Source organism: Nicotiana tabacum, chromosome 23, assembly GCF_000715075.1.
Source record: "Nicotiana tabacum cultivar K326 chromosome 23, ASM71507v2, whole genome shotgun sequence".
Lineage (NCBI taxonomy): Eukaryota > Viridiplantae > Streptophyta > Magnoliopsida > Solanales > Solanaceae > Nicotiana > Nicotiana tabacum.
The window spans coordinates 33,158,157-33,181,867 of record NC_134102.1 but is presented as its reverse complement, the minus strand read 5'-3'; the positions used below and the strand labels follow the sequence as shown (position 1 = coordinate 33,181,867).

The window sequence follows — 23,711 nt, the reverse complement described above, 5'->3', positions numbered from 1 at the left end:
AATGGAATATACATGGATTACGTCGTCACCGGCAGAATAAGTTTCAAAACTGAGATTCCATAGTAAATCATGGAAAAAGTTCCTAATATAGCTATGTTTGACAGTTTGAGTCTAAAGCAATGTAAATGAATTGCAAATTGAATGACGTGGACACAGGAATGAAACCACGTGAATTCAACTTATCCTAGCCTAATAATTACTGTTGGACAAATGTATATTCCCAGTGTATTATATACGCACATAAAGGATATGTGTGTTTTATGTACGTTATACTTCAAAACTCGTCACGGGGTAAGTGATTTCATACCCCAATAAGATTTAAAGTAGGGGTATTTCTAGGCATTTAAATTTATTAAAATTAAATCCATAAAATAATTTGGACTATATTTTGAATTCAAGATATATTGGTCCAAATAAATATATGGGCTAATATAATTGAATTAATTGTATAAGTCCAATATAAATGGATTAAATAAATAAGTCGTAATCCATTGGGCTAGCCCATTTAATTGGGCTAAAGTGATGAGTTCACTTCATTAAGCCCAAAATGTTATCCTCCTAGAGGCCAGTTTGGTGCCACGTGTCAAATGACGTGGCATGCCAAGTCAAACGAAAGAGCCAATAGGATCATGCCACGTATCAAAATAGCAAGGGATGCCAAGTCAAATTGAAAGGCCAATGAAAATGTGCCACATGTACAAGTGATATGTTCTGACCAATCAAATACGGCCTTGTCACTCTTCAATCTGATTGGTCGGAAAGAGTTTGTTCTCATCACAACTCTTCCCTCCCACAACTATAAATAGGGGTTTTCATGACTCATAAAGACACCAGAAGTTATAACAAGAAGCAAGAGGGAGCTCGTGGATCAAACGCTGCGGATTTGTCTAAAAGCTACAAGCATTCAAGTGTTCTAAGGATTAAAAGATCAAGACGAAGATTCAAGAACAAGCTGCAAGCCCTTGGATTAAAAATACGTCCAGATCAAGATCAAGCTTCAAGCACCTGGATTAAAATAAAATAAAATTCAAGATTAAGCTCGGAGGCTCTTTTATTTACTATTGAAAAGAAGTATTACAGGATTCATAGAGATTTTAACACTCAATTATTTGAAATAAAATACTACGATTGTTGCAATATCTTTCGGTCTTGATTTTATTTTCTCGACGCAATTTATTGTTTACAGGTTGTTTTTGAATTTTTGTGAGTGATTTGAATGAAAATTTTGAAAAACAGTTTTTTTGAGTTTTTCAAATTTTCGAAAATTTCAAAATGCATATTCAAGTGAAAATTGAAAATTTTATGAACAAACGCTGATTTCGAAAAAAAATAATTTTTTTTTTGAAAAAAAGAAAAAAATTTCTTATGTCCAAACGGGCTCTAAAATTCTTTTGCTACGTCACTTACCAGGAAAATAACTTTGCTTTTTGTTGCTCCGTCAAGTATCTTCTCCTTGGGATGATTAATAACTTATTTAATTCAGTGGTTAGAGGGCTGCTACATTTTATCCTCCCGTACCCCACTTGTGGAAGTTACGGAGTTTGTTATTGTTGTTGGTTAGAGTACAGCTTTTATTCGACGATAGCCGATGGGAGTAACTAGTTCAAATCCAAAAGTAAGTAAAACATATTACTCCTTGATAACATTGACTTTGGTATCAAAATAAACATAAACATCTTTTTCCAATGTAAAAGGATTTAGAAGTTAATGATCGGAGAAATTCGGAAATGCATCTTAGTTATCCACAAATACATCAAAGTCCACTTGAAAAGGCACCAAGTTTACTTCATAAAATATTATAACCGGATTTATTGTGCTATTGAAGGTACAAAATAACTTCACTTTAAAAGAATGAAAAAATATTCTACAAAATGGATCTCTCCAAACAAAAAAGACTTTTCAGATGATGTTGTTTCCTAAGAAAAAGTAAGATGAAAAAAATTGAAGGCAACAAAATGGCCTCCATCCAGTAAGTGCTTTCTACATTATACCTTGTTGTTGGCCAGCTCTAAGTTTTTCTAATTCTTCTTCAGAATCTTTCAATTGTTCTTTCAATGTGGCTATTCTCATTTCCAGCTCTTCCACTGAACCTCGTATGAGAGAAGGTTGATACGGTGTCAGAAAGCGATGTGAAAATGCTTTCAGAGCTTCAACACCACAAACCTATCAAAAAGTGAGAAACATCAGTAATCAGACTGGAAAATCTTTGTTTATTGTATAGTTTAGAAGATATATGATCAATTTCGTCTTCCAAAGAAGGCAGAACTCGTTTCTTTGTTCTTTTTTGTGGAGGTGGGGGTGGGGTGGATATCCAGGATATCTACAACAGCATCTTCAAACCTCTTGTGGTAGCAAAGGCAACTTGGTAATATTGAAGTCGTCATATAACATGTAGAATTGGTCCAAGTACTTTTGTTGCATCCGCATCCTAGCCTTTAGCAGCTTCGATTCAACAACTAAAAACAATCACAAGTTCCAAGAATCAAATTTTCCCTCCTAGAAGAACAGCCATCAGGTAAAAAGTGAAAGAATCAACTATTCTACAGAAAAAATATGAGACTGGTACCTTCTTCATCGAAAAGCACTTGATTAATTATAATGTTATGTGTATCAATCTCGAATTTAGTGAGTTCCTGAACAAGTCTTTCAGTCTCATATAGAGAGAGGAATTCAGGAATGCAAACACAAACGAATGTCGTCAAGTCCTGTTAAAACAAGTACCATTAATGATAATGATGGCTTGAAAGTACTCCAAAAGGTGCAAGTAAACAAAAAAAAAAGAAGGAAATTTATTCAGCCATTCAGTAAGATTATCTGTAAGGAATTTTCCCCTGCCTTTCCCAGGACAAGTAATAGTTTTGCAGAAGCCAACAAATGGATTACCAGGTAACAGCAACAGACTACTCCACCTCCACAATTAAAACTAAAAGGCAAGGAGAAAATATGCGTTGTGTCGTAAAGAAACTGTTCAGATAAATAGTTGCTAGAACCACTAACGAACTGTTCAAACTAAGTTTCTGCCACAATGCAAGTGTTTGCAAAGAGGAAAAGAATGGGAACTAGACAGCACATCAGTTACATATCTGGCTTCCTGCAATTATGCGACTTCTAAAGCTATGGTGAATACTTCTAATGTGCTATTCAGGAATAGCAAAGGAATCTTCTTAACAGCAGATGCCAGCAGCAGCAGATGGAGGAAATTCACGACTAGTCCTTAATCCCATTACTTCAGTTTTCAGTTAATATCGCACCCCCTTATAGTTATGGTCACGCAACTACAGAGACATTCATGCGAAAGTTGTAAAATTTCTAGTTCTTGTTCAAGCTAAATAGTACCTCTTCTGCCACTGCCAACCCCCTTCGTCAAAACAACACATTGAGAAGAAAGCTACATTTTGGTGGTTTTTCTTCTTTCAATTTTTTTTGGGGGTGTGGGGGGAGGGGGGGGCGCTGTGGGCAGGAGTAGAAAAAATGCAAAAGAAACGATACAAATGCTCAGTCATACAGAATTCTAGTGCTAAATGCTAAAGTCTCATCGACAAGTGTCACTACTTTCGCTATGAGCCTATGACATCTAAGTAGTGCGGCTACTGTTAAATCTACCACAGCTTCCTGATTTTGTTGATGCTGCTTATTCAAACTTTTCGCCAGTTTTCCAAGGTCCAAAAAGAAGATTCCCTGTACTTCACTAATTATTTACACTATGATCCAGCAATCACAACATAAAAACAACTTCTTCATTATAAGGACGACCATTTCAAGGTAAAATCTTACTGGATCCTTGAACTGTCTGTTCACTTGTTCAATTATATCTTTCATGCCTTCAAGCTTGCCTAGGATAGCATCCTCACCAAATTCAGTGTCAACACCAAAGATTCGACTCATCTGCAATAGACACATGATCTTTTAGTAAATTCTATCTGGCAGATGAAGATGAACGATCTTTTTGGGAACATTTCCAAATGATCCTTATCTAGCAAAAGTAGCAACCCCCCCCCCCCCCAAAATCATCATATTAGAGGCTCAAAGGGAAGAAAATAGGAAAATAAGTTTTTTCAGGCAAGGGGAAGGGATTTACCTGACTTATTACGCCGCCAAATTTATTCCTCAAACTCAGCACTTTGTCAAGCCCCTTCTCTAGTGTCGATGGGAATTGTAATAACCGGAGAGTATGTCCAGTTGGAGCTGTATCAAACACTATGACAGAATAGTCCATTGTTTGCACCAATCTAGAAAGAATCAAATGCAAATGAACTTAAGTCTAACTGATAAAGAAAACACACCAGAAATATTAGCCCAGCACATTTCGTGGCCTTGAATGATCTACCAAATAGTAGCATCTAAGTAATATGAATGTACCATAAGTAAATGAATGTTGGGAATAGGGTTTTTTTTTTTTTGGATAAGGTTGGGAATAGGGCATGTTAAAAGCATCTGTAGTGATAAAATAATTTTTTTAATAAGTCTATAGTGACAAAAAATTTGGAATTACCGAAAAAGAAAATCACTTTTGAATCCAAATTCGGACCTAGTGCAACTACAGAGCTCTTTCAATAAATACTATAAATTACCCCCCAAGACCTTAATCTCCTAGGACCTTAATATCTTTATCCGCCTCATAAGCAAGTGAAAGAGAGTTTAATCCCCAAGATTTTCCAGCGCAGACTCCGAACACTAGTTCAATATCATTAAACCATTCCAAATACTGTTAAGAAAACAAGACAGAGAAATACAGTAACCAAGAAATTTGAAGCACCCAATTTAGTAACTTAGGTAAAACATGCTACTAAAACTTTCTCCTCCCTCATATTTTGAATTTAATTTGGGTGTCATAAATGTATCCTGTCTGATCTGGAACAAGAAAGGAAACATCCGATGCCAGATCCAAATAGAATAGTTATCGACTTTACTTGTGGGAATCTAGTGGCAAGTTCGGATGCTGAATTATGGGCAAGAAGTCGGGATTAAAACAGGAAAAAAGAATATTGAGAAATGATAAAGACAATGAGGCTGTCAGGATGTTGATGACCACTGATCAGTGATGTAGACGATGGCGAGGGTATCTTAACATGATGGATGCGGAAGATAATGGTTCATAATCGAGAGCAGATAGAGAATATGCCCAATAAAAAGAAAAAATTCAACAAAAATATAGCATGTTCAATATCAGTCCCAGATCCCTTAGGTAAGAAACTTATGTGTAGGGTTGCATAACTCAAACCCAAGGGAGTTGCAACAGAAGAATTATCCGCAAGTCGCATTTCTTTTATCAGTTACCCATCCTCATCTGAAAGATTCAATAGCCTGTTTACTACTGCAGTTAGATATGGTGAACTTTTCTCTTGTGAACCTGGCCATTTACTCTCTGACCGTTTCTCCTTAACATTTGATTGTCATATCATGACAAAACAACCAACATGTCCGCTTTTACTAACAATTTCCAATTAAATCATAATTTGTCTGATAAGGAACTAAATCACGAATATTATCAATTTACCAACTTTATATTTCATGTCATTATTCCCCACCACAGCAAGTACAAACTACACCGACTTAGATGAGACTTCTTATGGCATGGGAAAGCAGAAAAAGAAAAATATACTTGGTTGAAATAGTCAAGAGTACCAGCATCAGAAGAAAAAGGGGACTGAGTGTCAAGAACTTGAGGCTGCAACACAAGAGTTTATCATTTGAGTACTGGAGGTTCAACAATGATCAAGATTGTGCAAGGTGGTTATCCAGATGAATTGTAGTATTGCAGATTACTGGTGCACTAATCCAGTCACAGGGTCACATTGGATTGCTCTTCATTGACAATTATCTGCAGATTTCAGAATATGGTTAACACTGAACCGAAGGCTGGAGATGGCCAAAACAGAAAATTTTGCAGGATAGTGGATAGAGAACACCCCTCTGAAGATAATATTTCCAGATTTTAAAGAAAATTTTGCAGGATAGTGGATAGAGAACGCCCCTCAGAAGATAATATTTCCAGATTTTTTTTCTTAAAAAGGTAAAGGTAATATATCCAGATTTATACCGCTTTGTAATTGCAGACTGCAGAGGTGACATATATGGATCAGATTTAGAAGAAATCTCCAAGTTTAGGAAGTGTATAGATTAACCCAATTTTTCAGAAATTTCTGTAAATGATAATATACTTTTTGGTTACAAGGAGTAGAGAAAAGGAAGTAGTAACAGTAAAAGTCACTGCAAATGATTTAGAAGGGTAAAGGAGCTATATTCTGAACCTGATCCGCTGGTTAGATAAAGAATGCAACTTTACTGTTTAATCCTCTTACAACCTGCTAACAAATGCAGGTAAGGATGACAGGCAGCAGCTCTGTAATAGGTTCTCGAAATCTAATGCTCCCTTAAAAGCTAAGTTGCGCGGACTCTTCAATTTTTATGCCGAACCTGTCTCGACGCGATTCTGGGACAGGTGCGGGTGCGGGATACGTTTCGGATTCGGTCAACCAACTTCGGATACTTAGACCGGAGACCGTGGACAGATTTGGGGGGAAAATTGAGATTTTGATTTCTCAAAATAAAATATAAAACAGATTTAAGACATGGGCAATGGCATAGCTTCAATATTATAGTCCTTTTGTCTTATATTCGCTGCTACAGTATACATGTATGTTTTTCACATAATATCCCCAAATTTAGAATATCTTTATAGCTCTTTTTTTTTTTTTTATAATTTTGAATGTTCTTAGCCGAATCCAAGCACTCGTATCCATACCTGGATCCGCACCCCCGAATCTTAAAATTTAGATTTTGCCGAATCCAACTCTCGGATCCGTACCCGTATCGGGTACCCGTACCCGAGTCTGAGCAACTTAGCTTAAAAGTGCCTTGCTTTGGATGGCTAGTACGTGTGGCATGTCTTCAACAATACAATCTGCAGAACAGGGGTTTCATCATGGGTAAAAGATGTTCTTTGTGTTAACAATGCGTAGAAGCCCCATACGTACGTTGTTTAATCTTTTTCGAGTTCAGTGGGTCATGTCAAGTACCTTGAAAGAAGCTATAATCAGCTGGCAACGGCTGAAGTTAACAAGACATCTTAAAGCCCTCTGGATTACAACTCTCATGAGCATATTATGGACTGTTTGAAAGGCCAGGAACTACAAATAAAATGAAGATCAGAGGCACTTTATAGCTAGTTATATAGCTTCTTAAGATCATTGACCTTTTGGTATAATATGAAAAACGTACATGGTTCTGAAAGTTTCATTGACTTCACTGATTCTCTGCATCGAGAAAGGAGTTTAAGTCCTATATTTTTTTGTAGAGATAAAGAACTTTCTTGGTGCTGGTAGTTTGTGAATAGAGTTACTTCACATAAAGAATATGAACACATAACCCTGCCTTAAGTCTGCAAAAGTCAAAGGCTGATTTTTTTCATTTAACAACAAAAATACTTATTTTTTATAACTGAGAAAACCCCAAGGGCTAGTTGGCGCACAGTTCGAAACTTGTTCCACCTCCTCAACCTCGAATTGTCGTTTCAGCATTCCCTTGTCAATTAAATTAATATATGAATTTATGAAAGACAGGTGCCATCTAAGGGTGGTACCCAATATTCATTTTCCTCATATAAAGCTCACTTGTATTTATGTCATATCTTCATGACTCTTATCGTCATGTTCCCAAAATTGTTTCATTAATTTCTAAATTTCAATTAAATTATCCTTTATGTGATAATTGTCCATTTGGCGGAAATTGGTGTTATTATCTCCCTCTTTCAGCCATTTAATGTGAGATTTCTTTTCCTAAGCAATGACAATTCATCTGAACTTAAGTTCCTCATCTTCAAAACGATTATCTAAGTTGTCCTTTCCTTTCAAGGAATTCAATTCACGCATGAGATTAGCAATTTTAAGTGTCCACCCCATCATACACCTTCCAATTTCAAATCTTGGATCCTTCTTCAACAGTTTTATCTTAAAAGACAATTTAAAGCTCGGTCCCTATTGACAGCATAGCCATCCCACAAGTCATCAAGTCCTTGAAACCAACTTTTTGAAATTAAATTTTTTTTAAAACCAAAGGGCAATAATAACCTATCTATTCAGCCATTATTTAGTGAAAGACGACAGTGTACGATAAAAGTTTTGACAGCCCTACTGGATGGAAAGATATCTCTTGCCAATCGCTTGATGTTAATTTTACCAATGCATAATGTTGTTATTCTTTTCTCCAAGTAATGTTGCACCTCAGAGTGCCAAATCAATGATAGCAACAGTTTTGCATGAACTCGAAAAAGTCGTTGGTTACATGTTCCCCACTTTGTCAACCACTTCTTTCTTCGAGAAATCTGGTAGCATAGCAATCCCCTGCAATCACGCATTAAATTGCCATAGTTGCCGCCCTTGCTGCCTACTTCACAATTTATCTCCTATAGAACTTGTATACTGTTCTTCATTCCATGTCTACGCGGATAAAGCCGATTCTAAACTTCTCCAATCACTTTGACACAACAAGATAAAGCTTGTGAAGTCAGTATCTCCTCAAGAAGGAAGATTACCTTTTTATCCCATTCCCATAAAAATCAATATATAATCTGCAGCCCCTCTAAAAATTTTGCATACAATACGAGTCACTTGTTCTGTAATTCCTTTCATCTTTTCTGGACTGGAACCATCTGCAAGCAAACATCAGGTGACCTTCATTGTTTTCTTGCTCCTTCAACAACCCCCTCATTTAGGGATCATTTAGACCACTAGTGTTCCACATCATAAATTTTAGAAGCGTATTGGTATAAATTAAAATGCATATTTCCCTTCCCCCTTCTTTCATTTACCCTAGTTTTCTATCATAGTTCACAGTTGAAACAACGTGACTAGGTCCAAATCTTCCTTACCTTTCTGATATGGAATCAGCATTCCTTCTATCATTGCTTACCTTCCTCACTCTGCCTTTTCCTTAATTCTGCACGACAAATCTATTGTTACGCTCTCAAAGCTTGTAAAGGAAATTACTTTTCTGATATGGAATCAGCATTCCTTCTAAAATTGCTTACCTTCCTCGCCCTTCCTTTTCCTCAATTCTGCACGAAAATCAATTGTTTCGCTCTCAAAACTTGTAAAGGAAACCTCTAAACTGCACGTAATGTCTATACAAGAATCCTTACTTATCTAGATGTAGTGTATATGTGCATCTGTACAAACACAAACACAGTTAATGTTCACAAAAAGGTTCCTTTTGTTTAGCCAAATTGTTAGTATTTATTTTTCTATATGGTAATGAGAGGAAAACCATTCTAATTGCATACAATCTAAGGAAAGGTTGTATCGTTTTTAAATGGTGTTGCTTATGAAAATTATATGGAGAAGATGTAAACCACCTAGTATTGCATTGATTTTGCTTCGGAGTTGCGGAGATTATGCAGTATTCAGTATAAAATGGTGGAGAATTCCATCAAATCTATTGAAGTGGTGTAAGTATTACCTAGTTCTGTTGCAAAAATGCTTATAACTAAAAAATTAAGATAATTGGACTCTGGAAAAGGAAGTGACTGATGACAAATCCATTTTGTACTTTTTTGGGGTATTGTGGAGAGAGACGAAAGGGAGAGTCTTCGAACTGATCAAAAGTACTATATCACAGGTTAAAAGTTCTCTTACTGTCTTTTATTTTTTGGATTAAAATGGAAATATCGACAAGCATAAATAGTTGGTTAGATTTTTGGGAAGTTTGATATGCTCACAAGTTAACTCCATCTTTTCGTACTATTAACAAAATCATTTGACTTACCCAAAAAAGAACAAACAAAGAAACATTAGATCCGTAGCCACAATTTGCACCTCATGATATTGAAGGTGATAACTAATGCCCTAATTAGAAACATTAGATCCCTCATTTCCTCATTCTGAAAAGTGCATTAAAAACTTAAACAGTACCTGAAACAGACATCTTTTTACCACCACCAGTTATTTCTCTGTAATCCAGATAAGAAAGGGAGAACCAATATGTAAGAATAGTCCACATTCTAGTTCACGCCTTTAAATTTAGAATTAAAAAGTTCAGCCTTATATGATTGAGTTTATTAAATGATACAATAATCTAGCCGAATTCCTGAATTTCTAAAGTCAGTAGATGCTGTAATAACTACCAAGAAAATAGAACCTGATCTTTCAAAATTGTAACAACTTATGAGCAACTACCAATTGAAATAACTGCTGTCTTCCTTTTTCAAGTTGCTTTTTTGCCAAATAACTATAGAAGTCCAAGGAACCATTCAAGTTTAGTTACTAAGTTCCTGCTGAACCTAAAATCTAATGCCATAACTGCAATTAATATGGAAAATTAGCTAACTTCTTTCATTCCGCGTTTATTCTGATACCATCCAAAGAACCATTTTTCATGGCATATCATACAATAGACAAATCCTATCTCATTTATCCGCATATAATCCAATGCTAATTCTTCTTGCTTAGAAATCAAACAATGATTAATGAAAGCAAGATCTTTAACACTTGATATAGGAAGTTCATAAACCATGCTATTCTTTTCGGAGCGGAAGCCATATATGGGATTTAGCTGTCACAAAGGAATAATCACTTACTTGAGCATCTCAGCGAAACTCATAGCTTCATCAATTCCAGGAATTGCATTCGCCAAATCAGACAGAAAATCGTCCATTCCATCTGAACCAATTGTGTCTTCATTCTCCACGGTTGGATCAACTTCCTAAAGAACAGAATTTCAGTCATAAAATCCTGATGCCTTACAGCATATCCGGAAAAAAATTGGCCTTAAATTCAGAATGCTACAAATTTGATAACCATAGTAGGTTAGACATCAGCCAATGAGTATAGTGCATCAAGACCTACACATTACAGTAACTACACCTCTTTCGCTAACTAGTTTGTTCAAAAGTATGAATATTCAACAATCATTAAGCTCTATTTTTGCCTTTTCATTCCAATACTCAACAATTTATTTTCCTGGACAGATTAGGGGTTCGTTAAAACTAAGAATTCTCTCAACTTACAGTTACCTACTCCTTGACTACAGTGATATACACATAAGAGTTTAACTAAAATTCATTCCCACATAAACAATCCCTTCACCTCTCTTTCTTTCTCCCCAAAAAGAAAAAGAAGGGAAATTTTCACTTTATTCCCTCACTTCTAACCAAGTGGTTGTGAGTTCGAGTCACCCCAAGAGCAAAGTGGGGAGTTCTTGGAGGGAGGGAGCCGAGGGTCTATCGGAAACAGCCTCTCTACCCAAAGTCTGCGTACACACTACCCTCCCAAACCCCACTAGTGGGATTATACTGGGTTGTTATTGTTGTTGTGATATATGACTAGCACATTTAACCTTCAATTAATTGAAATGTGCACTTCTAATCCATCTGCTTATGAATCTTCAAAAATTTAACGAATTAATTACCATTACATCATTTGACTATGTTAAGTTTGTGATGTTACTCCATATTTGACGGTAATATAGTTCAAAATGTAGTCCAAATATAATATACTTCCTATATAAGGGACCAAAAACATATTTTTCAACTAATTGAAGGTTAAACATGCTTAGTCAAATATCAAAAGGATTAAAATTACAATTGACCAGATAACCGAGGGACCAAACAACAAGATTAACATGGGGCAAAGTAAGAAAATTAATTACCATGGCATACAAATTGGTGAAACCATTAACAAGGGTAGGAGCCTTTGTAAACCGCTGTTGAAAAGCATCACTGAGATTGTGAGCAGGGTCAGTGGATATGATGAGAACTGAGGATCTGACCTGTGAAAGTAAAATACCCAATATGGAACTGCATGTTGTTTTCCCAACACCACCTTTTCCACCTACAAATACCCACTTCAAGGTATCTTGGTCTAGCACATTCTTTACTGTTCCTTCTGGTAAATCTTGATCAGTTGAAGCCATTGATACACACACAACTGTTTACGTTGGGTTTTTTATTTTTCCTTCCCCCTATTTATTATTGTTGAGAGAGGGGAAAGAGAGAGACAGAGAGAGAAACTGATACGAGGTCTTATGATTGATCCTGCAGATCAGATGCAAAAAGTTCTTATTCTTGGATATGTTTAGGTATTAGGCCTTCCATTGGAGGCTTAAACTGGAGTAAAACTTTCTAGGAGCAAAGAAAGGAAATAGTTTATGGAAAGGTTGTCTGAGGTGTCAAAAGAATTAATGCAATCAAATATTAGGATATATATTTTCGATATAACAAAACAAATTCCGAAGGCAATTGACCGCAAGTGGATACACTTTGTACCTAGCAGCGTCACATGATTTCTTTTACTAAATATAAATATACTAATTACTATATATATATATATATGTTGCACGTAAATCTTTAGTCAAAACTTTTAGGTGAAAGAACAACTAACTAAATTTAGTAACAAATTACTTACAATGATCATTATAAAGTAATTAACATAATAAAAATACAACAATCATTTTAATGCTAAAAATTAATGTAATAACATTAACAGAATACAAAGATGATCAATTTAGTTAAGTTAGAAAGTATCTTATTTATAGTATATAAATATTCGGTGAGGTAGAATCTGTCACGACCCGAAATAGATGACATTTTTGGTGTATGTTTCCTTTTATAACTTTGGCTTAAAGTAAAACATATAGTTGTCCCTCTTTGAATAACCTCCAAAAAGTATTACGTTTTCACTATTTTACTTCGACATATTTGTGAGGGTTGTCTAAATTATTTATAAGTTATGTCGAATTTAAATTATATCGTATATAACTCGAATAAAATTATTACTGCTTTATCGTATTCAAAGCAATAAAATATTAATCATACACTTATTCTGATAATCAAGTACATGATTAAAATTTTTAGAGAAATATTTATTTTAACCACCCTAAAAAATATATATATATATAAATATATATATATATATATATATATATATATATATATATATATATATATATATATATATATATATATATATATATATATACTTTTTGGCTAACTAATGTAATTATTTTTGGTAAAGTAATCAATTTTGTATTTTGCCATGGATTCATTATATACTCCATGGTTATTTAATAAACTAGGTATAGGACGTCCGAGAGACGGAAACGAAACAAAAAAAATAAAAATAAAAAGTTAATATGCAAATAAGCGAAAGACATTCGACATTTAATATATAAACCAGTGAATATGCGCGCTTCGCGCGATTATGAGAGGAAATCAAAATATGACCAAATATTTAATATCAGAACTTTTGCTAAGCAAAACCAAGCTTTGCTAATCAATTAAATGTGTTACTAAATGAAATGGAGAACATTATTTTTTTCCTTGACATCGCTTGGTCAATAATTAACTAAGAAAACTAAAAATCAGAGGCGGCTCAACGGATTTAGGGGCCTAAAGCCAAGCTATATTAAAAGGCCTGTTAAATTTATTTCGTAAAATTCATATAATAATGAGACACATAAAAATTTGCCTTCTGATCTATTGATCCATCAAGCTATGACTAAATAAAGTAGCTAAGTCAGAGACCATGAGTTAAAGTCAGAAAATAAAATAGTAAAAAATATGAAAAGAAATGAGGAAGACAAAATACGCTAACTACTAAGAGAAAACATTTATTATTATTTTCTAACTCATCTTTATAACCTCAACAAAATAGATAAGTTGTTAAAACTTGAAATCTCATATTAATAATTATTATATAAAATTAAGTATATGTTATGCTTAATAATATAGTATACTCTTAGTAATATATTTGGGGCCTTTAGTTTTGGGGCGCCTAAGGCAAGGCTTTAGTAGCCTTATCCTTCGGCCGCCCCTGCTAAAAACAATACAATCTATACGGTCATGGCCTTGAGATAAGTCATGCAATAAAATTGCAAAAGAAACATCTTGAAGATGCCATATGAATTTGAAATCCATGCCACCCCTTGTACTAAATTTAAAATGTACAACTTCCATAATATTAAAAGCTACAAATAATTGAGTTTATTTCCGTAAAGAAGATCGTTGAAGTTACGTTTAAAATTTTTACTCCCCCTTTAAATAGAAAACTAAAGCTCAATAGACTGATGTGCTACCATTTGCAATTGAAAGTTCTACAATATATACTATCCTACGGTATGTTGTTCAACTTGAAGCAAAGCTAAAACAAATCAGAAAATGCAATTCATTTTAGACGATTCAAAACTATGCATGATAAAAATAAAATACCTAAAAATAAAGTTATGTCACTTTTTAATAACAAAAAAGATAAAAGAACTACAAAAAAAAATAGAAGTCATACCATACGTATAGTTCATGAGAAAGGGGTTGAAGGACAACGTTTCGTGTTCATAATCTCAAACTCCATCCCGCTTCTAGAAATGATGCTTTAATTTGGCAGAGCTTTTGTGAGAGGATATAGCAATGTTTGTCCAATGATTTAATAGAACGCATGGGGAATAACAATAGAAAATGTGCAACAACACCAAGAAAAACAAAGCCTAATTCTCATCATATATATATATGCAATGTACTCCACTCTGAAAATAATATTATATGTACGAACTCAAAGTTGTATTAAATCTTACAAAAATAAGGAAAAAGGAAATAACACTACTAAAAATCTGCTAAAAACCGACCAACTATTTCCGACCAACGTTGGTCGGTCAAAAAATGCGACCAAAAACCGTCCAGGTTGGACGCAAACTGGGGAAAAAAAATATTTATATTTTTTTAAACTAAATACCGACCAACGTTGGTCGGTAAATTGGTCAATAGCTGGTCAGACAAGAAAATTTTGGATTACCGACCAACGTTGGTCGGTAATCTGGATCCAATTTTTTAAATTTTAATAATTATTTTATTATTTAAAATATTTTATAATATTTAAGAATTTATATTTAAAATTACCGACCAACGTTGGTCGGTTAAAGAATTTAAATTTTTTTTAAAAAAACCGACCAAAGTTGGTCGGTTTTTGGTCAAACGGTCAGCACTTAATGTACCGACCAAAATTACCGACCAACTTTGGTCGGTAATTCTAAAATCAGAGAAGTGAAAAACGGGGGAAACCCCCATTTCTCTAAAAAAAATCCCTCTTCTTCCTCTAAACCTTCATTCCCCTCTCTCCTTCTCCCAGCCCCCCCTCACAGTCCAGCCCTCCCCCTCGACGTCGCCGTCACCGCTGCCGCTGCCACTGCCGTCCCTCGATCTCCTTCTCCATCTCCTAAAAATTATAGGTTTGAATTACAACCCATTTATTTATTATTTCCAGGTTTTGTTAATTAGTTATGAATTAGTTTCAATTGATTAGTGTTTTAATTATTTGAACATTGCATTTTATTGAGGATTAGGGTTTAGGTCTTGTTTTAATTAGTTTTGTTAATTAGTTTTATTAACTAATTAGTTTTGTTAATTAGTCAATTATTTATGAATTAGTTTAGTTTAGGGTATGGGTTGAATTTCTTTAGTTTAGTTAGTTTATGTTTAAACTCGTAGGATATGAATTGAAATTTTAGTTTTTAGGATTTGTTCTTGTGAATTGAACTTTTAGGATATGAATTGAACTTTTAAGATATGAATTGGACCTTTTGGATATGAATTGAACTTTTAGGATATAAATTGGTGTAATTAGAAAAAAATAATTATCTTGAATTAACTAAAAAAGATATAATTAATTTATAATTATAGAATAAATTAATTTGTTGTTGTGAATCGAACTTTTAGGGTATGGATTGAATTTCTTTAGTTTAGTTAGTTTATATTTAAACTCGTAGGATATGAATTGAAATTTTAGTTTTTAGGATTTGTTCTTGTGAATTGAACTTTTAGGATATGAATTGAACTTTTAAGATATAAATTGGACCTTTTGGATATGAATTGAACTTTTAGGATATAAATTGGTGTAATTAGGAAAAAATAATTATCTTGAATTAACTAAAAAAGATATAATTAATTTATAATTGTAGAATAAATTAATTTGTTCTTGTGAATCAAACTTTTAGGGTATGGGTTGAATTTCTTTAGTTTAGTTAGTTTATGTTTAAAATCGTAGGATATGAATTGAAATTTTAATTTTTAGGATTTGTTCTTGTGAATTGAACTTTTAGGATATGAATTGAACTTTTAAGATATGAATTGGACCTTTTGGATATGAATTGAACTTTTAGGATATAAATTGGTGTAATTAGGAAAAAATAATTATCTTGAATTAACTAAAAAAGATATAATTAATTTATAATTATAGAATAAATTAATTTATTGTTGTGAATCGAACTTTTAGGGTATGGGTTGAATTTCTTTAGTTTAGTTAGTTTATGTTTAAACTCGTAGGATATGAATTGAAATTTTAGTTTTTAGGATTTGTTCTTGTGAATTAAACTTTTAGGATATGAATTGAACTTTTAAGATATGAATTGGACCTTTTGGATATGAATTGAACTTTTAGGATATAAATTGGTGTAATTAGAAAAAATAATTATCTTGAATTAACTAAAAAAGATATAATTAATTTATAATTGTAGAATAAATTAATTTGTTCTTGTGAATCGAACTTTTAGGGTATGGGTTGAATTTCTTTAGTTTAGTTAGTTTATGTTTAAAATCGTTGGATATGAATTGAAATTTTAGTTTTTAGGATTTGTTCTTGTGAATTGAACTTTTAGGATATGAATTGAACTTTTAAGATATGAATTGGACCTTTTGGATATGAATTGAACTTTTAGGATATAAATTGGTGTAATTAGGAAAAAATAATTATCTTGAATTAACTAAAAAAGATATAATTAATTTATAATTGTAGAATAAATTAATTTGTTCTTGTTTTATTTGTATAGATTGAACATCGTACTTGGATGTACAATAGAAATTATCCTAATCGGCGAGGATTGCGGGAGGATTTTGTAGAAGGGGTTGATGATTTTATTAGACATGCAATGTCACTTCCACCATACCAAAGTGAAGGAGTAATTAGGTGCCCTTGTGTCAGGTGCGATTGTATGAAGTTTAAAAAATCGGAGGAAGTTAAGCTTCATCTTCATAGGAAGGGGTTTATAGAGAATTACTTTGTGTGGACTAATCATGGAGAGATCGATGGTAGCCGTGAGATATTTTATAACACGGTTGTTGGTGAAAGTAGTAGGTCGGTGGAGAATACAAATCTTGATTCTAGAATTCAGGATATGGTTGCGGATGCTTTTGGGGGTGAGCCCAATGAAAATGTTGAACAAACTCCTAATGATGACGCAAAACATTTTTATGAATAGTTAGAGGAAGCTAGTCGTCCACTACGTGAAGGAAGTCCGCACTCTGAGCTGTCTGTTGCAGTTAGATTACTAAGTATCAAATCTAATTGGAATATTTCTCAAGCAGCCATGGACTATTTCATTGACCTTATGAGTGAACTAGTTGACCCTAATATCAACTTACCTGGTGATTTCTATAAGGCGAAGAGATTGGTTTCTAAGTTAGGACTTTCGTCAATGAGAATTGATTGTTGTGAAGATGGTTGCATGTTATATTATAAAGACGATGCAACTTTAGACAGTTGTAAATTTTGCGAAAAGCCTCGTTTCAAGAGGCTTTCCAGCGGGAATATGGTCGCTGTCAAGGCAATGCATTATTTACCTCTTATACCTAGGTTAAAGAGGTTATATGCGTCGATGAGTTCTGCTCCTCATATGAGATGGCATTTTGAAAATAGAAAACCACCTGGTGTTATGTGTCATCCTTCAGATGGAGAAGCTTGGAAGCACTTTGATAGGACATATCCAGATTTTGCTAGTAAACCAAGGAACATTCGGTTAGGTCTGTGTGCCGATGGCTTCACGCCTTATTCTATATCTGCGACACCATATTCATGTTGGCCTGTCTTTCTTACACCTTATAATCTACCACCTGAGTTGTGTATGACTAGTCCATATATATTCTTAAATTGTATTATCCCCGGTCCACGTAAGCCGAAAAGTTTGATTGATGTATATTTGCAACCTTTGATTGATGAGCTAAAACAATTGTGGTATAATGGTGCTGAAACATATGACATATCAACCAAGCAGAATTTTAATATGCGTGCTAATTTAATGTGGACTATTAATGATTTTCCTGCGTATGGAATGTTGTCTGGGTGGATGACTGTTGGGAAGCTAGCTTGTCCTTACTGCATGGAAAATAGTAAAGCGTTCACTTTGAAACATGGCCGAAAGCAATCATGGTTTGATTGTCACCGTCAATTCTTGCCTGATGATCATGAGTTTAGAAGGATGAAAAATGCATTCAAAAAGAATAAAGTGGAATATGATTCTCCACCTCCGATACTTTCAGGTGAGGAAATTTGGGAGAGGGTCCAGAACTTCAGTAAAGTTACTGAGGCTCCACCTTATAGATTCCCCGGATATGGTGTTAATCATAATTGGACGAAACAGAGTATATTTTGGGAGTTGCCTTATTGGAAGGATAATCTTCTCCGACACAACCTTGATGTCATGCATATTGAGAAGAATTATTTTGATAATTTGTTCAACATAGTGATGGATGTTAAAGGTAAGACAAAAGATAACCCGAAGGCTAGAATGGACTTACAAGAATATTGCAGGCGGCCTGAATTATACTTGCAGACAGCAAACAATGGTAAGGTGTTCAAGCCCAAAGCAAGTTACACATTCACTTTGGAGAAAAGACGACAAATTTGTGATTGGGTTACGAAATTAAAGATGCCTGAGGGTTATGCGTCGAATCTTGAAAAAAAAAGTAGATATGGAGGTAGGGAAGTTGAGCCATTTGAAAAGTCATGACTGCCATGTTTTCATGGAGACCTTAGTGCCTATTGCATTTTGTGGTTTGCCTGAAAGAATCTGGAAACCCATCACAGAGATTAGTTTGTTTTTCAAAGACTTGTGTTCTACCACATTAAGGGAAGAAAACCTACTTCGGATGGACCAGAACATCCGTGTAATTTCTAGTAAGATGGAAAAAATATTCCCATGTGATTTCTTTGATGTGATGGAACACCTTCCAATACACCTTGTACACGAGGCATGACTTGGAGGGCATGTTCAATGCAGATGGATGTATCCCTTTGAGAGGTAATATTATAAGTTTGATATAATATTCTATTTTATTTGAATGTTCTTGGCTAACATGAGATTATGTAGGACAATTGGCAAATGCAAATAATTTGTTAAGCAGAGGAATAAGATTGAAGGATCTATATGCGAAGCCTATCTTGCAAAAAAAACTGCACATTTTTGTTCTTATTATTTTGAGAGTAACGTGCCATGTTCTAGGAATAGGCCCAATAGGCACACGGTCGAATGTGTGAATGATCCATTATATCCACCAATATCCATATTCAATCAACCAGGCCGATGTTCTAAGGATATTAGAAAGAGAAGTTTGAGTGATATGGAGTACAAGTCAGCTACACTTCATGTGTTGCTAAATTATCCCGAAGTTGTACCATTTCTCAAGTAAGTATTGATTTATTAGTTATCAAAATGTAAAATTTACTGTGACTACATATTGATGCAACTACTAAAAATATTTGATATGTCACAGTCACTTCGTGGGTCAATTTGGCTATGATGCTGTATATACGAGATTTGATACGTGGTTCAAACAGTTTGTAAGTGTGTATATATATATACATACATATGTAGTGAATGTATAAAAATTGATTCATAAGTTGTGCTAACTTATGACTTTTTTTTAACTCTATGTAGGTAAATATTCCAAATAATGGTGTAGATCAATTTTTGAAAGATATATCTTGGGGACCTGGGCTTCAGGTCACAACAATGTCTAAGTACGTAGTGAATGGTTATAAGTTTCATACAGAGGATTGCTCTAAAAATAAAAATAGCAACAACAGCGGGGTGTGGGTTCAAGGTGGTGATGGCAATCAAGTTGGAGATATTGATTATTATGGTGTGGTCAAAGAAATATTACAACTAGAATATACAGGTTGGCCATATAAGAAATTGATACTCTTTAGATGCAAGTGGTTTGACCCAAATCCAACAAGAGGTACAAGAGTACACAACCAATACAACATAATTGAGGTTAATCATACGAGGGAGTATGATCGCTATGATCCTTTCATAATTGCACATAACGTTAGGCAAGTGTATTATGCTCCTTATCCATTGCGGCGGAATAAGTCCGATTGGTGGGTTGTAATAAAAACTAAGCCTGTAGGTAGGGTGGAAGTCGAGAATGTGTTAGATGTTGCATATCAAAATGATATCTCCAATATTCACCAAATAGTGGACGATCAGTTAGAAAATGATTTGGAACATCCTGAACGCATATTGGAAGAAGTTGATATAAATGAAGTAACAATTATAGAAAATGAGGACGAAGAATCAACTGATGAAGCTCAAACAAGTGAGGACGAAGAATTCTCGGACGAGGAACAATACGTCGATGAGGATTAAAAAGTTGGTTTTTTAAAGCACTCTCGTTTTATAGCTAGTTTCTTATATGTTTCAATCTAAATGTGTATTATATTATGCAGATGGCAGGCAAGGGTCAAGGTAACAATGACCCTACTAGTTCTCGGGGTCGAGAAAAGGGTAGGAAGGGAAAGAGGAGGGTAGAAAATAATACTCCCTCTTGTCCACCCTTTTCAGAGATGCCTATGTCTTATCCTCCACCACACGGCTATACTGAGCTGCCACAGCATCACGAGCCGTACACCTTCATTCAGACACCCAGTCTTCCATCACAGGGCCACAGGACTATACGTCCGACATACAGTCCAGCTGCCTCACAGCCATCTGCATCACATCCACATGGATCACATCCCTACATATCACAGCCACATGGATCGCATCCACCCATGTCACAGCCACTCAGTTCATAGCCACTCGGGTCACAGCCACTCGGGTCACAGCCATCGGTATCACATCCACTTGGGTTGCATCCAACTATGTCGCAGTCACAGGGATCGCAACCATCTTCATCATCGACTCCATCTATTGCAGGCCTTCGCCTGGGAGGCATTAGCTCTGACCCGCCTACACCGTCTTCACATGCCTCTGATACACATGCTTCGGATGGTGATGACGAGGTAGTGCATTATGATCGATATGGCAGGATCATCATAGTCCCTGAGGGTGATGGGTAAGTGTTATTCATTATTTTTGCATCTATTGATTTGTAACATTTTTACTAAGATATTAATGTATTTTTATTGTTAAATTGCAGGTTCAGGCCGGGTAATAAGACTACGAGGATAATCACCAATCCCATCAGAAAGCTTTATGATGGCCCTTATGCGACTTGGACTGATTGCCCATTCTCACTGAAGGAGCAAATTTTCAATCAATTTAAGGTATAAATGTTCTTTTAAGCAGTTTAATAATTTATATTTATGATGTTTCCATCTAATATTTAACTTTTGAAATACAGAGCAAGTGTGTATGGGAAGACCGCTATAGCGCGGAAGTGGCTACAAATTTTCATCATAAAGCTCGCAAGAGATTGGTGGATACTTTCTTGGATGCTAGAAAGAAGAACAAGAGGCCTGGCTGGTTACTTGAGAATTTGTGGAATGATTTGCAAAGGCAATGGCTTACCGCAGAGTTCTTAGAGAGGAGCGAAAAAGGAAAGAAAGCTCGCGCATCCGAGAAGGGAGGCTCCTTACACACTGGAGGTGCGATCAGCCTAGGGACAGTAAAAAGAAGATTGGTACGTAATTGCTTAAATTATTTTACTTTTCTAAGTATATCTATTATGTTTATTAACTAAATTAATTTGTTTTCAGGAAAAGAAGTATGGGCGTCCAATAAGTCATGATAAGTTATTCAAGGAGACACATATTGTGAAGAAGAAGAAATAGGGGGATCAAGATAGGTGGGTCGAGGAGCGGGCCTCGACTGCATATGTAAGCTTTCAATTTTATTTAAGTATTATAATTTACTTTTATAAAAAACTTGAAATACTGATTTAATATAAAATAATATAGGGTCGCTACCAAAGTAACGTGGAGGAATTCATCCGTTGTCATCCAGCTGGTGAATCGGGTGAGCCAATACAACCTTCGGACGAGGATGCTGAAAGAATATAGTTGGAGTCTGTTGGCGGTCCAAAATGGGGGAAGGTATACGGGCTTCCTACTAAAAACTTTCATCGCCATAAGTGTGGAATGCGAGGAATAGGTACTTCCTCGCAAGGCGAGCAACTTAATAGGGAGAGCCTCTCCGCTATGCGGGAGACAGTGACAAAGCTCACATCAGAGCTAGAAGCGGCCAAGGAAAGAGAAAGGCTTAGAGATGCTCAATTCCTTGGCATGCAAGCTCAGATCAGAACTCTCCTATCTAGTGGAGCTTTTCCGTTGCCCCGATCTCGTGAGTCATCTCCAGAGGGTCGACCTCCACGTGATCGTTCCTCCCGCCCTGCTCGTGATCGTTCCTCCCGTCCTCCCCGTGATCGTGCTTCCCGTACTCCATAAGACCGTTCTCTATATCGTCTTGTAGATGAAAGTTCATCAGACGGTGATGATGATATTGTACAAAACACCCCTTGACTTTTATATACTTTGAACTAGACAAATAGAACCAGTTTTGAACTAGTTGTAATTAGTTTTAACTTGGTTTTGGATTTTTATGTTCAATTGAACTTTAATTTGTTAGTTTTAAAGTATTTATTGAATGTTTTGGTTGTTGTTGTTGTTGTTGTTGTTGTTGTTGTTGTTGTTGTTGTTGTTGTTGTGTTGTTGTGTTTTTGTTGTTGTTGTTGTTGTTGTGTTGTTGTTGTTGTGTTTTTGTTGTTGTTGTTGTTGTTATTGTGTTTGCTGGCAGGTGGTTTAGCTGCCAAAACATGCATTTTATGCCAAAATTAAACCCAAAAAAATCGACCAAAGTTGGTCGATTTTTAATTAAAAAAAATAAATTATTCCAAAATACCGACCAAAGTTGGTCGGTTAATGAACATTGAATTCCCAGAATTCAACACTACCGTCCAACTTTGGTCGGTATTTTGCTTGCATTGTTGAGATTACCGACCATAGTTGGTCGGTAATGTTTAATTTTAATTATTTTTAAAAAATATATATTTTTAATTACCGACCAAAGTTGGTCGGTTTTTTTTAATTTTAATAATTAATAAAAAAATATAATTTAGTTAAACCGAACAACTTTGGTCGGTAAAATTAAATTAATAAAATATGTTTCCGACCAAAGTTGGTCGGTAAGTAATTAAACTTGTCAGATGGTCGTTTTAATATATCGACCAAAGTTGGTCGGTAATTTTCGACCAACTTTGGTCGGTAAGCCATTCCGACCATCAAAACACCGTCCACACCGTAATGGTCGCATTTTGGTCGGTAATTTGCCATAACCGACCAACGTTGGTCCGTATTTTTGGTCGATTTTTAGCGAATTTCTAGTAGTGTAAAAGTTACAATATAATTTGACCAAATAACATCTCTTACATACATAGCTTTCTCAAAACTATTTGTTTATGCCGTGCAAATGGCTTATCTATCCCATCAGGACGAGCCTACAAGTAGAAATACATTAGAGGAGTATTTTGCATACACTACTTGGGTTCAAAATACATGCACTTAAATTTGAGTATGTGTATCACTCAAAAAAATAGAATGCATCATGCAAACAAAGGCATTTTGAAATTTGCATCACGTAACTTTAATTTATGAAGGTTTTCCCTATTAGTTGAGACTGAATATTTGAGTTGTAATTTTTTTTCTCTGTGCAAAAAGTTAAGGGAAGTAGAACCGTTA

At 34.9% G+C, this 23,711-nt stretch overlaps 1 protein-coding gene across 1 annotated transcript; it reads right to left on the bottom strand.

Annotated features, from left to right (window-relative positions):
* Positions 1–1,819: 1,819 nt before the first annotated feature.
* LOC107774770 (ATPase GET3A) lies at positions 1,820–12,164 on the bottom strand. The gene is made up of 7 exons (XM_075246411.1): positions 11,644–12,164; positions 10,574–10,698; positions 4,079–4,229; positions 3,775–3,885; positions 2,567–2,705; positions 2,341–2,456; positions 1,820–2,163 (listed from the first exon to the last, which is right to left on the bottom strand). The coding sequence occupies exons 1-7, from the start codon at positions 11,905–11,907 to the stop codon at positions 1,981–1,983; spliced, it is 1,089 nt and encodes a 362-aa protein (XP_075102512.1). The 5' UTR covers positions 11,908–12,164; the 3' UTR covers positions 1,820–1,980.
* Between the last annotated feature and the right edge of the window lie 11,547 nt (positions 12,165–23,711).